The following is a 15,619-nucleotide window of genomic DNA, read 5'->3' on the forward strand; positions in this document are numbered from 1 at the left end:
GGTTGGACCTTATTCTGCTCTGGCACGCTGTCATTAGCAAGGTACACGCTGCTGCCATAGGCAGGAACATTTTGCAACAGTTCTGCATATCCAATATCCAAACAGTATATAAAAAAGCAGATGGAGAGAAGCCTTGTAAAAGTCTTTTTTTTCGGAGCACTGGAGGGTTAAAGTAAAAAAAATATATATTTTTTTAAATATTAAAGATTTCTGGGTACCCCACAGAAGGAAAACTAACAGTGCTTATATCCCACTTGAAAATATGCATATATATTACAATACAGGGGTGGATGTTGTGAAACTGAGAGTCTGCATTTGCCTAAAGAGAAGCTGTCATCGGGGTTTGGGCAGAGTCTATTGTTCCAGTGATGTGTCACCTGCTTACGGTAGTTTAATAAAATCACTGTTTTATCAGCAGGAGATTATCACTAGGGGACTAGTAAACTTGCTGCCATGTAGTCCAGCCACGCCCCCACCACTGATTGGCACCTTTTGTGCCCATGCACAGTGTACACAGAAAGCAGCCAATTAGTGGTGTGGGTGGGGCTATACACTGCTCAGCATTCAGAGAACTGCTAGATCTGCAGCAGATAAAACTGTGATTATATTAAAACTACAGCAGGAAGCCCAGTAAGTGATACATCGCTGGAATCAGGATCTCTTCCCCAGATGGAGCAGCAAAAATATGGTGACAAATTCCCTTTAAATAGTAGAAAAACCGTAGGGGAACAAAATCACACAATACCATTGGTTGAGACTGTTTTAGCTGCAAAGGAAAAGGAAGGTGCTCACCTGAGCTGGTTGTATGCAGGCACCATTCCTATGAACACCTTGTGGCTAGGGATGATCTATTTCAGGATAGTTCACCAGTTTGGACAATAACACGATATCCGGCAGCGCTCCTGTGATAAAGAATCCTTGCGACCAAGATGAGCTGAACGGTTTTTATTTCCACAACGTGTTTTAAGGCAAATAAAAAAATAATTTCACGCAACCGTTCAACTCATGTTGGTCCTAAGAAATCTTTATTAAAGCAGCGCAGCCTGATATCGTGTTATCGTCCAATTTGGTCAACAGAAAAAGTAATCCGCCATGTTATGGCTAGCACATGGCCTTCTTACTTTTTTTTCCTGAATTGTTCCTTTTGACCCGAATATTGCATGAGGTTTTTAGGAAGAATTATGTCAATATAGAAAGTATGCGTATTAAGTGATATAACTAGTAAATGTACAACAATAGGGACCTAACGGGGTCTTTACTTTCAGCGTTAATTGGTTGTGGGCAGTTAGAAAATAACATGACAGAGATGCAAGAAATTCCATCTTTTTTGATCTGCATCCCATTGATTCCCTTGTTTTCTTTTTGATGTAATATCTAGCAGCCAAAGAGATGGAGGATCTTGGCAGGATGCGTGGGGACGCAAGTGCCAGCCAGACTACATATGCTGCCAGCCCTTACTTTCACCCCCTAGTTTCTCCCTCCTCGACCCCGGCACTATGCTATGGCCAGATCTTCTACAACTATAGCCTGTCCATGAGCTGCCTCCGTGTCCTCTGCGTCTGCGTATTATGACCTGTTATCTTCAGATATCATCTCTTAATCAAAACAGACGATAGCATAGAGGAGAACAGAAGAAAAAAAATTGCTTCCATATTTTCTTTCTATTCTTCAGTTAATATGCCCATTTTAAGTCATATCTGCCCGACATAAAAAAAAACCCTAAATCTGTAACCGTGTGCTAGAATGCTTCACAGCCTTGCCATGATAACCTCTGCAAAAAAAAAACACAGGCACATGAAAGAGAAAGCTTTTATGTTGTCTTTCCAAAAGCTGCAATGTTCATGGTCCCCGGATGCGGAGCATAATTGATGATGATGACTCATGCAATCGTACTGCCTCATATGTGACCTTCACAGCAACGTATGGCAGTACCAAGGTAAACAACTAAATAGCCGGTAAACAAGCCTTCTTTGTATGGGAACGTTGTCTTCAAAGGTTCAGTCCAGAAATGTATGTGGCTCATTCTTTCATGAAAAACAATGCAAAGCAGATGTCCGTCTCTACACTGTCAAATAATTTATCAGTCCCATAGATGAAAGTGTACGCCAGTCCCTCATACAGAAAATGGAGAACCTCAGCAGTTCGTACTGGGTGAAAGCTGATTGAAATACCCCCTTGAAAGACATCCTGGGTGCGGAACCAGATTAAATCCCAAATAAATGTATTTCCTAATTTCATGTCGTCATAAGTGTGACAGATAATCGTTCAACTATTGATTTAGAATCATCCAGCAATGGATGCAATGGTTATAGCAGACAAGGAAGTGGTTAGATCAGCCCCACGGGATACTGGGAAAGTTGTTATTGTGTATGGGAGATCCTAGAGTAAGTTGTCTAGAGAGACTGAATTCAGACAAGCTGTATAGACCAGTTCTTCCTGGGAAGCAATTGCTGTAATCATAGAAGCAGTCAGGACAGCCAGAAGCATCTTTATTATTTCAGATAGAAGTGAGCTACAGCACTGGACTCATCCTCTTCCCCCATCTCACTGCATGAGCAAGATACAGTTCTGTTCAGATTAAGACACTGTTTGTGAAGAGAAGTTATCTGTGAAGAGACTTTCATATATGTTGATGAAGCATTGCATGAAGAGAAGTGATTCTGTGTGATGGAAAGAAGCTTGAATAAAACCCCTGTGATCAACTTCAGCTCTGACCTGTGTCATAGCTGTGTGCCAGTAAACCGTTACCTCCCCTCTACTGTGAAGAATTATAAGTAATGGTCGCCCTGAGTAAGATTTCCCTGGGAACACCAAAAACAACTCATGTTTCCTTTCTATTGCCCTCATATCCTGAGTGGCATACATGCAACATAAGCATATAGTATCTCAGTTTATCATACATGCTTCTGACTTACATTTCTGAATTCGGAGGGGCAACATAAAATGACCCGGCACGGATGTAAATCTGAAACATGACTCCCAACCATTACTGGTTATTTCAATGGTTTCTTTCTAATATCAGGCCCAGCATGGTCTGAAAATATTGGAAAAAAAATTACTCTCATTTACCCATCCACTGCCACCACCCAGTAGACCTTGTCTGCCAGTAGGGACAAACATGTGCACACAGCAGCCAATCACTGGCCATAGCCGTGAAGAACAGAAATTGATGGACGTCTGTCACCCCCAAAACTGAAATGAAACCATTTTTATATTCCTATAGGGGACTTAGCCCTTACAAAAATCATAGTGGTGGTTCAGATTTTGTAAATGAGGGGGCTTTGATGAACCCTTGGCGTGCACCATTCCGCTCAATCAATTGCCATTATTCCGCCTTCTCCTCATGAGGATTGACAGTTTCCAAAGAAATGCTGCCTGTAATGACTCCTCAGCTGGAGGATTTCATTTTCTTTTTTAGAATGATTAATATGCCAGTATCTCCCATTCATGTCGTTATTTGCTGCTTGTGAGATTTATTCTTTTAGATTGTAGATTGTAACACTTTTTGTGTAAAGTTTGTATATTGTAGTAATCTATAGGTTTTTATGGTTAGGATTGGGAATGTCCATTCGGTTGGGTACAGCCTACTGCCCGCCATACACATTAGATGAGTGGCAGGACCAATTATGTTTTCAGCCAAACGTTCGGATTTCGCCCATCTGGGATGACTCTTCCATAAACAGGAGCGCTCGTTTGTCTGAGAACTCCTGTGCTTTCTATGCCAAAGCCACCATCAGACATATCTCAAGAGAACAACGCAATTACGACTCCAAAATCATGCATGCCATTCTCTCAAACAAAAAATTGTCCGTAGTTCCTATACACATTTAGACCGTTATCTAAACAAATTGATATTGGTTGACATTAGTCTAATGAGTATGGGTGGTGTGAGGTGCTTCCTAGTTTTTGCCCTTTGTCCCCTAAGCAAGGATCTGGCGGATGCTGCAGGGTTCCCCAGGTTGTATCTGCAGAATACCCGCTGACCAGAGCGAGCTGAGCAATTATAGAATCAGATCCACAAATGTAGTCAGGGATAGCCATCTTAGATTCCAGGAGGTTAGGCAGAAGTAATGGGCAAAGAGTAGTCAGTGGGGCCTAAGTTACGTCAGAGTCAGCATCCAGTTCATAAAGAACTTAAACATTTTGTCTAAATTTTGGAAAATAGTTTGCAGTGACCTTTCAGCAGAGCTCCTGGTCTTTGTTTCCATGAGAACTAAATATGACCAATGCAAACACTTAGTGGCAACAGTCATTGTGTGACATACTATTGGCATCAAGGGTGCCATTATTAAGCCGTAATGCCTGTAGTATGGCACATGACCACTTTGCTGACTGATTGGATCCAGTTGGATGAACACATAGGTGGGCTTCGCTTCTGGAGTAAATCAGCTCTTCAGAAATGATGATGAGAATAAGGTTTTTTATTCACAACGCGTTTCAACATCTTTATCAATTCAAAAAAGAAACCAAATGTTGACTGATTGACTGCAGAGGTCACATGATATCTGCATGTAAACAAATATAGGGAGCACTGCTGGGGAATCCACACTGAATCACTGCCAGAGAGAGGAAGTATTGATAAGTTCCTTAATTTACAGTATTGGAAATGTATTTTTTGTGTTTTCTACTAGTTGAATAAGGCCTTGAATCCAGAACAATGGTTAAGAGACAAGCCGTGTCAGAACACAAATGGACTTATTAGTATGGATCAAAAAGCTGAGAACCTAGAACCAAAACATTTTTCAAGATATTAAACGTATGAAAAGTATGATTTTTAATGCCCAAACAAATTTTGGCATCCCATTTTGTTTTACAATTTATTTTAATATTTTCAATGAGAGCTCCATTTTCATTCCTTAGTCAAAAGATTTTCCGAATTTAGAAATGGATTTGCCCAAGACTTAGATATTTATTGAAGTAGGAAGTTTCCCCCACGCAAGGGCAAGAATGCTGCTATATTTGAACAAGAGAAAAGCAATTTTTCTAATCATAATCTACCACTTTAAATTTTTATATAAAACCCAATAAACTAACATAAATGCAAAATTATTGTAGACAGAAGGAATGAAATTGCATCAATCACATGCATAAAAGTTCCGAAGACTTTATTCCAAATTAGTAGTCGTAAGAGGTAAACTTTCTCCTTGTGGAGAGTGACAAGTTAAGCCTGGCATGTCAGGGTGAGGAAACTTAAAAGCCATGCATGCTCCTCTGAGAAATTAAATATGCTAATTGTTTCTTCAGAGAGAAAGCAGACTAGAACTCTAGCGCCACCTATTGAAAGCAATGATCCTAAAGGTCAATATCGACTCTCTAACAAGCCTTGAACATGACTTATAAAAGCCAAATCAGAATCTCAATTTGAAGACGCAGTGTTTCAGGGTGTTCCCTCATCAGTGCTAAGTATGAGATTCTAGTTTGGTTTTTATCCTAAGTCACATTGCAAGAATCTTTAAAGAGTCTATATTAACTTTTAGGATCGCTGCTTCCAATAGGTGACACTTGAGTTCTAGACCATTTCCTCTCTGAAGAGTCAATTTGCCTATTTCAAATGAGTAAAAATGTTAGTGGGTAGTATATGGCTTTCTTCAGTGTGTGGACCACAGCCGTTTCGCACCATCAGTCGTTTCTTCCTGGTCCTGTTGGGACCAGGAAGAAGCACCTGCTTGGCGTGAAATAGCTGATGTCCACTCACTGAAGAATGTCATATGCTACCCAACTGTGATTCTTACAAATTTAGAATAACGTCTTCCGCACATTTTTACACGGGTGAGAGTCAGAATGTCATTACTTCTTTCTATAATATTTCTACACTCTACGTAAACTGGCTGAGCCCCATCCTTGTGTATGTAGAGTAATGTTTCTGTTGAGTGCCGGGATTAAGCCTTCAACTGCAACAAACTATATAAAGCTTAACATTAAATATGAGGTCAATATTATTTTGAATACTAAGTTCTCTTTTGCGAAGATCTTAGATAAAGAAAAAACATGTTTTCAAGAACAGGAAATCTTATCTTCACAGTGGATGTACGAGAATGTTTCATCCTTCCTTATAAATGAGAGGAACGTACCTGGAAGACATCTGGAGGGCATCTGAGAAAGCTAATTGGCAATGTTTTTCTTTCAGCCTTGAACTTCCACCTGTACTACACTTTCTTATGAGGAAGACTGCAACTGGGAATTCAGTGATATCACCTACAACCACTAGCTTAAGTAAAATTCAGTTCCTTCTTTGGCCAAATATGTTTGCCTTTATTAGACAATGTTCTTCATATTCCTCATGGATGTGCTCTGACCCAGGGAGCATTTCAGCTTAGTCAGCATTACCGTCTGCACAGCTGACATTCCAGATGTAGAAACAGTTCCAGGATAGCAAAAAACACAAAGTAATAACAAATGAAAAAATGCAGTGTGCTCGGATGACAGATATTGTAGTGATCGACTCTGGAGAATCTTTACTTCTGTTGCCTTAAAATAAATCAAGTAGGAAACGCAAAGAAACATATGGCACACACGAGATATTTTATTTATTTATTTTACTCACTTATATACCGCCAACATATTCCACAGCGTTTTTTAGATATTATTATCACTAAACCCATTGGGGCTCACAATATAAATCCCCTATCAGTATGTTTTTGGAGTGTAGGAGGAAATCGGAGAACCCGGAGGAAACCCACGCAAATATGGGATGAACATATAATGTTATATAATGCTGACTTTGGGGTTGGATTTGAACACAGGACATTTGGGCTATATATATAGAGAGAGAGAGAGAGAGAGAGAGAGTTTTTGGCAAGCCAGCTTACCGCTTTGAAGAAACAGGAATACATCCAACCTGTGGTTACAGTTCGCACGGAAAACGGATTGGGACAAATCCACACATGTAAATAAAAAACTTTTTGTTTCTCCAGCGATCAGTCCAATGGTAGTGTAAAATATACCTTTTATTTATCCATTAAAAAGTTCCAGATTTCTTCAGTTACAATATTGCATACATTTAATCCCTTATGGACGACATTTTAATGGATAAATAAAAGGTATATTTTACTCTACCATTGGACTGATCGCTGGAGAAACAAAAAGTTTTTTCTATATATATCTATATGTATATATATGTACATATAGGGTGAAAAAAGTATTGATAACGGCATCAATTTGCTAAGTAAATATAATTCTAAAGGTGCAATTGACATGAAATTCTCTCCAGATGTCGGTAACAACCCATCCAATCCACACAGGCAGAGAAATCAAACCAAAGATGTCCTTAAATTAAGTTATGCATAATAATGAGAAAGGTTTGAACACATGAAAAATGAGAGGCGCTAAAAGCTGTGGAAAGTCATGGCACCAGCTGAAATCTATCAGTGATTAGAAAGCAATGCTGCCACTTAGTGAAAAATAATATCAGCTAGTTCAACTGATGGTTTACAAAAAGGTGTTTCATTTCTCAGGAGCCATGCAAAAAACATCTCATGATGGATAAAACCAGTGAGCTGTTTCAAGACCTTCCCAACCTTATTGTTGCAAAACTCAACTTTCATTGCCATTTCTCAGCCCAATCTTACAGGTTACATAAATATTTGTGTAGTATTAAATTAATCTCAACTGCATTTATTACCTTGGAAAATTTAGTATCATCTGCAAATATTGAAATTCCACTATGTATGTATTCTACAAGGTCATTAATAAATATGTTAACAAGAAGAAAGCCCAATGATGACCCCTGTTGTACCCCATCGTTAACTGCGACCCAATCCTTGTGGTGTGTTCCATTAACCCCTTCATGACCTTGGGATTTTTCATTTTTCCGTGTTCGTTTTTCACTCCCCTCCTTCCCAGAGCCATAACTTTTTTATTTTTCCGTCAATTTGGCCATGTGAGGGCTTATTTTTTGCAGGACGAGTTGTACTTTTGAACGACATCATTGGTTTTAGCATGTCATGTACTAGAAAATGGGAAAAATATTCCAAGTGCGGTGACAATGCAAGTGCAATCCCACACTTGTTTTTTGTTTGGCTTTTTTTGCTAGGTTCACTAAATGCTAAAACTGACCTGCCATTATGATTCTCCAGGTCAGTACGAGTTCATAGACACCTAACATGACTAGGTTATTTTTTATCTAAGTGATGAAAAAAAAATTCCAAACTTTGCTAAAAAATGAAAAAATTGCGCCATTTTCCGATACTCGTAGCGTCTCCATTTTTCGTGATCTGGGGTCAGTTGAGGGCTTGTTTTTTGCGTGCCGAGATGATGTTTTTAATGATGGCATTTTGGTGCAGATACGTTCTTTTGATCGCCCGTTATTGCATTTTAATGCAATGTCGCGGCGACCTAAAAAACTTAATTCTGGCGTTTCGAATTTTTTTCTCGCTACGCCGTTTAGCGATCAGGTTAATGCTTTTTTTTAATTGATCGGGCGATTCTGAGCACGGCGATACCAAATATGTGTAGATTTGATTTTTTTTATTGATTTATTTTGATTGGGGCGAAAGGGGGGTGATTTAAACTTTTATATTTTTTTTATTTTTTTCACATTTTTTTTTACTTTTTTTTTTACTTTTGCCATGCTTCAATAGCCTCCATGGGAGGCTAGAAGCAGGCACAACTCGATCGCCTCTGCTACATAGCAGCGATCTGCTGATCGCTGCTATGTAGCAGAAATGGAGGTGTACTGTGAGCGCTGACCACAGGGTGGCGCTCACAGCCACCGGTGATCAGTAACCATAGAGGTCTCTAGGACCTCTATGGTTACCATCTTGTCTCATCGCCGACCCCCGATCATGTGACGGGGTCGGCGATGACGTCATTTCCGGCCGCCCGGCCGGAAGCGGTAGTTAAATGCCGCTGTCTGCGTTTGACAGCGGCATTTAACTAGTTAATAGGTGCGAGCAGATCGCGATTCTGCCCGCGCCTATTACGGGCACATGTCAGCTGTTCAAAACAGCTGACATGTCCCGACTTTGATGCGGGCTCACCGTGGAGCCCTGCATCAAAGCAGGGGATCTGACCTCGGACGTACTATCCCGTCCGAGGTCAGAAAGGGGTTAATAACCACCTTCTGTTTCCTATCACAGAACCGATTAAACTAATAACACATATACAGTATTCCCCCGTTGCTCTAAATTTATGTAATAAACTTTTATGTGTCACGGTATTATTACGGTCAAGTCTGGAACATACCTCCTCATAGAAGATTAATTTGACAGGACAAATGATTTTTTCATCCTCATTTTTTTTATATCTTGATAGAACAAACATTTACAAACTTAGCAACACCAAATGTGTTTATTTTTTATTCTTTTAATTTCTTTGAATGTTTATAATTTGTTTACAGTTTTTTTTTTAAATATTGTATTTGCTTTTTTTGTTTTTGTTTCCCTAGGGGGCTTGAACTTGCAATCATCCAATCATTTCTACTATATACTACAATACTGTGGTTTCCTATGAAGCTTGGCCAGTGGCTGGGCTTCGCAGGAGTACTAAGATGGCAACCAAGGGGGCCTCAGCAGGCCCTTCATTGCCATGGTAACCCATTGCTTTCTCGAATACTAGGTGTCTGGTGGGAGCTGGTGCGCACTTGTGCCGTCAGTGATGTCATGAAATGCCACCGTCAGAGATTGAAAGCAGCATCTAAATCGTTAATGGCAGCAATCAGAGCTTAGCTTCATATACTGCTGTTAGACACAAATACCAGCAGTGTAATATATCCAGTATCTGTCACAGGTGGAGAGGGATGAACTCCTGACCTACCTCCACAATTGTGGACCCCGGCGCGGGGAATAAAGTTACGCTGATATGATCAGAGGCATTATTAAAGAAATACACAGATAACTGTTAGATGACAGCTATCTTTCCAACTCCCCCATACATACGCACAAAGTCTCCAACTAAACATGACTCAAAGTAATGCATTTGCATGCAAATAGGACCCCCCAAAAAATGGAGTAGAGTAGACTCAAAAATCTACGTATAAAATGCAGGAGAAGATGAGTCAAAGCTACAAAAAATCTCAATTTTATTTAATTACAAAAAGACACAATGTGGAACAAGCAACATCATGATGAAGTAAGATCAGATACATTAAAGAAGGAGGTGATACAATGACACAGTTGCCCAAAAATAAAAAAATGTCAATTGGGGTAATGAAAAATAAATAAAAAAGATCCAACCAAATAACTGCCTTTATATTAAAAGTTCATTTGTTTAAATCAAAAACGTGTTAAATATATTTGTTATTAAGAGCAGATAGCGCAGTTAATTAGCCTTGCAACCATGCTAGTACAGAGAAAATAACTGATTAATATCAGCTGACCACTGGTTGGGTTGTAACCATGCTGCAAAGACCTTGCCTCCATCACTCAAACGTTTGGCCACCAAGATATAGGTAAGCAGAAGGGAGTATGTGAATACACTGGGTGGTTAAGAGAGAAGTTTGATGCAGGTTGTAATGAAAAAATAACCCAGATGGTTAATGGATCATAGAAACAGAGTTAAATACCCATGATTGATGATGTAGCGGTGTGCCGGCCACTAGACCCCGACGTACGTTTCAGAAGCAGGTTGCTTCCTCAGGGGGCATGGCTAAGGGTGTCAAAGGTGCCACTATATGTATGAGGCTCCGCTGATCACATGATCAGTTGGAGCCAATCACCAATGGCATAGTAACGCATGTGCACTAACCCCAAGACAACTACCGCCAACCGCCAACCAGCATGACGCGATCACATGGAACGGCCGGCGCCTATCCGTCACCAAGGAAATGCCCCCACACCAGCGATGGCGAACGGAGCAATAAGTCCAAAGGGAGGGCGGAGAAGGGGAGAAAAGGGATGGAGAGACAGAAGGGGAAGGTGCAAATGTGCATATTTGCAAAACAAAACAAAAAGTATGAATCACGATACTAAATGGCACTATTTAAGGACATGGTCAAGAAACTAATATAACTACACATATTACATTAACAAATAAGATAATTTTTATTTTCTGTTTCTGTGGATTTATCTTATTTATTAATGTAATATGTGTGTAGTTATATTAGTTTCTTGACCGTGTGCCATTTAGTATCGTGATTCATACTTTTTGTTTTGTTTTGTTTTGTTTGAGATTGAGATTTTTTGTAGCTTTGACTCATCTTCTCCTGCATTTTATCCCCCAGACACATGTAAGCTCAGCTGAGCAGTGCTGTGTTCCCTATTAGGAGAGTGGAACAAGCCGTTGCCAGAATCATCTGGCAGTGGCTTATCTGCCAGCAGGAAAAAAGGGTCGGTCAACAGGAGAACAAGGACTCTTGTAAATGGAGATGTAGCGGTTAATGCACAGGTCTTTACAATCCCATGAATGTTATTTCTGAAAATGGCTGAACTAGTATTTTCGGCTATTTATGGGGCTCCCGTGGAAGCAGACACATAGAGATGTGCATGTGCAGGCTCCTCTCCATTTATGGTGATGCCGGACGGACATCATTCTCAAAATCTATTGGGCATTCTTTAGCCATTTTTTAATATATCCATGCTATATCTTGTGGGTATGCAATAGATTTCCAAGATGCGACTCCTCCTTTATGCAAGCCTCATCATAGCCATTCCTGATAGGTACGTTTCCTACTTCCAAGTGTCTCACCATAGTATTTGCAGGACAGGCCACAACTGCTGCCTAGTCCAATTTTCAGAATATGTACTGTATCTACATGTAAGGCGCCATGGAATAAATGGCGCCACAATAATAAATAATAATCTACGACTTTGGCCAAGGACTTAATCTCTCAAATGTTGCCCGGCCTCACCCTTAAAATTTGCCAGGGAGTCAATGTATTTCTTGATAGTTCTCTAGGATCTCTCTGTCTTCTGCTAAAGACCATTATTCAAGACATATCCTTCTTGTGCATTATTAGTACTTGTCACAACCAGTTATACCACTTTTTTCTTTTCAACCAATGACCCCTATATTGATTTTCCTTTACTGTCTTTGCCTAATAGAACGATATCTGCCCTGTTACTTGTGGGAAAGTTCCATTGTACAATCCATCGCATGTGATATTTCATTGCTGACGTCACCATCTTCTACGCCAGTCTTCCCCAACTCCAGTCCTCAAGAGCCACCAATAGGTCATGTTTTCAGGATTTCCTTAGTATTGCCCAGGTGATGGAATTGTTGCCTGTGCAGGAGAAGCAATTATCACCTGGGAAATACTAAGGAAATCCTGAAAACATGACCTGTTGGTGGCTCTTGAGGACCGGACTTGGGGAACACTGTTCTACGCCATCAGAATGATAGTTGGTGGTACATTGGAATAATTTTCTGCTTCCTCTTCTTGGCAGCTGTGTTCATTATTCTTGCGAGGATACTGACTGTCAAGAGTTAAAAATTGAAAATGCCGTGCTGAACTACACAAATGGACTCTACAGTGGGGCGCAGTGTGAGGTGACCTGTCACACTGGTCATAGGCTGAAGATACACCGGAATCACCGACACGACGCCATCCTAAAATCTCAGGTGGGTAGAGAAGCTTTTTTATGTGTATACGGGATTGGTTTTAGGTTTTTATCAATTGTGATGCTGTAATATGCTCAACATCTTTTTTTCGGCTTCAGAGTGGCATGACATGGGTGCATTTTTGGTGCGTATATACAGTAATTACCATTAATTTCAGTCCAACCTCACGTCTATTGACTGAAACCAACAGCACCGTCATCATAGGTCCATATCGAGCAGGCCGTAATGACAACCTATAAATAAGTATTTTCAATAATCTAAGTGTGGAATTTAAAACATTCTAAAATATTTTTGTTAAGTTAAAGATTAAAAATATTATATATAATAAAAGTGTAAAGTCATATAAAATATTCCATATTTAAGGTAAAGGAATCGTCCCACCAGGATATATGGATGTAAGGATAGGATGTAGGATAACGTTGTAAAGATCCCACTTAAAGGGATTGATCATTAGGGTTTTGCTTTCTCATTTGAGATAAGTATAATATAGAGGCATAGACACTGATTCCGGCGATGTATCACTTAGTTTACTGGGTGCAGTAGTTGTGACACAATCAGAGTTCTTAGATGTAGCATGCAGCAGAGCTTAGAAAGCTAACTCCGCCCACAACCAGGCTCTCTGTGTACATTAGATATTGACAGTGCGCTGCTAATCAGTGGTGGGGGCGTGGTTTGACCAGGAGGCATGAGGGAAGCTAGTCCAAAATGATCATTCCCTGCTGATAAACCACTGATTGTTTTGAAACTACAGCACCCAGTCTAACAATAAGTGATGCATCTCAAAGATCAGTGTCTCAGCCCCTACGTCATGCTGCCCTCAGATTACATAGCAAAAACCTGCTGACAGATTCCTTTTCATAAGCTTCTGCTAAGCATCTGTGTATACTATGGGCACGTAGATATTTTAGTTGTAGATGGAGTGCAAACGTTTAGCTTTAAGTTTCCTTTAACCCCTTCCCGACCTTTGACGCCACGTAGGCGTCATGAAAGTCGGTGCCAATCCGACCCATGACGCCTATGCGGCGTCATGGAAAGATCGCGTCCCTGCAGACCGGGTGAAAGGGTTAACTCCCATTTCACCCGATCTGCAGGGACAGGGGGAGTGGTAGTTTATCCCAGGGGGGGTGGCTTCACCCCCTCGTGGCTACGATCGCTCTGATTGGCTGTTGAAAGTGAAACTGCCAATCAGAGCGATTTGTAATATTTCACCCATTATAACGGGTGAAATATTACAATCCAGCCATGGCCGATGCTGAAATATCATCGGCCATGGCTGGAAATACTAGTGTGCCCCCACCCCACCCCTCCGATCGCCCCCCCACCCCCCCGATCTGGCCGGTACACTGCTCCGGCTCCCCTCCGTCCAGTGCTCCGTTCCCCCCCGTGCTCGTGTCCGCTCCCCCCGTGCTCCAATCACCCCCCCTGCACTCCGATCCACCCCCCCGTGCTCCGTTCCACCCCCCCGTGCTCCATTCCAGCCCCCCCGTGCTCCGTTCCACGCCCCCCGCGCTCCGTTCCACCCCTCCCGCGCTCCGATTCCCCCCCCCGTGCTCCGATCCCCCCCCCCCGTGGTCCCCCCCCACCCTATCATACTTACCGATCCAGCCGTGGTCCCGTCCGTCTTCTCCCGGGCGCCGCCATCTTCCAAAATGGCAGGCGCATGCGCAGTGCGCCCGCCGAATCTGCCGGCCGGCAGATTCGTTCCAAAGTGCATTTTGATCACTGAGATATAATCTATCTCAGTGATCAAAATAAAAAAAATAATAAATGACCCCCCCCCCCTTTGTCACCCCCATAGGTAGGGACAATAAAAAAATAAAGAAATTTTTTTTTTCCACTAATGTTAGAATAGGGTTAGGGGTAGGGTTAGGGGTAGGGGTAGGGTTAGGGTTAGGGGTAGGGGTAGGGTTAGGGTTAGGGTTAGGGTTAGGGCTAGGGTTAGGGCTAGGGTTAGGGCTAGGGTTAGGGTTAGGGTTAGGAATGTGCACATGTATTCTGGTCCTCTGCGGATTTTTCCGCTGCGGATTTGATAAATCCGCAGTGCTAAACCGCTGCGGATTTATGGCGGATTTACCGCGTTTTTTTCTGCGCATTTCACTGCGGTTTTACAATTGCGATTTTCTATTGGAGCAGTTGTAAAACCGCTGCGGAATCCGCACAAAGAAGTGACATGCTGCGGAATGTAAACCGCTGCGTTTCCGTGCAGTTTTTCCGCAGCATGTGTACAGCGATTTTTGTTTCCCGTAGGTTTACATTGAACTGTAAACTCATGGGAAACTGCTGCGGATCCGCAGCGTTTTCCGCAGCGTGTGCACATACCTTTAGAATTAGGCTATGTGCACACGGTGCTGATTTGGCTGCGGATTCGCAGCAGTGTTCCATCAGGTTTACAGTACCATGTAAACATATGAAAAACCAAATCCGCTGTGCCCATGGTGCGGAAAATACCGCGCGGGAACGCTGCGTTGTATTTTCCGCAGCATGTCAATTCTTTGTGCGGATTCCGCAGCGTTTTACACCTGTTCCTCAATAGGAATCCGCAGGTGAAATCCGCACAAAAAACACTGGAAATCCGCGGAAAATCCGCAGGTAAAACACAGTGCCTTTTACCCGCAGATTTTTCAAAAATGGTGCGGAAATATCTCACACGAATCCGCAACGTGGGCACATAGCCTTAGGGTTAGGGTTGGAATTAGGGTTGTGGTTAGGGTTAGGGGTGTGTTGGGGTTAGTGTTGTGGTTAGGGGTGTGTTGGGGTTAGGGTTGTGATTAGGATTATGGCTACAGTTGGGATTAGGGTTAGGGGTGTGTTGGGGTTAGTGTTGGAGTTAGAATTGAGGGGTTACCACTGTTTAGGCACATCAGGGGTCTCCAAACGCAACATGGCGCCACCATTGATTCCAGCCAATCTCGTATTCAAAAAGTCAAATGGTGCTCCCTCACTTCCGAGCCCTGACGTGTGCCCAAACAGTGGTTTACCCCCACATATGGGGTACCAGCATACTCAGGACAAACTGCGCAACAATTACTGGGGTCCAATTTCTCCTGTTACCCTTGTGAATCTAAAAAAATGCTTGCTAAAACATAATTTTTGAGGAAAGAAAAATGATTTTTTATTTTCACGG

The 15,619-nt window shown here is 41.7% G+C and overlaps 1 protein-coding gene across 1 annotated transcript in view; it reads left to right on the top strand.

The window, feature by feature from the left end:
- Window positions 1-15,619, top strand: part of PAPPA (pappalysin 1) — a 447,251-nt gene that overhangs the window by 327,868 nt on the left and 103,764 nt on the right. Inside the window, exon 14 of the mRNA XM_069748556.1 lies at window positions 12,321-12,495. Coding sequence (XP_069604657.1) covers window positions 12,321-12,495 — 175 coding nt within the window. The remainder of the gene's footprint in view (window positions 1-12,320; window positions 12,496-15,619) is intronic.

The sequence above is a fragment of the Ranitomeya imitator genome, chromosome 2 (genome assembly GCF_032444005.1).
Source record: "Ranitomeya imitator isolate aRanImi1 chromosome 2, aRanImi1.pri, whole genome shotgun sequence".
Lineage (NCBI taxonomy): Eukaryota > Metazoa > Chordata > Amphibia > Anura > Dendrobatidae > Ranitomeya > Ranitomeya imitator.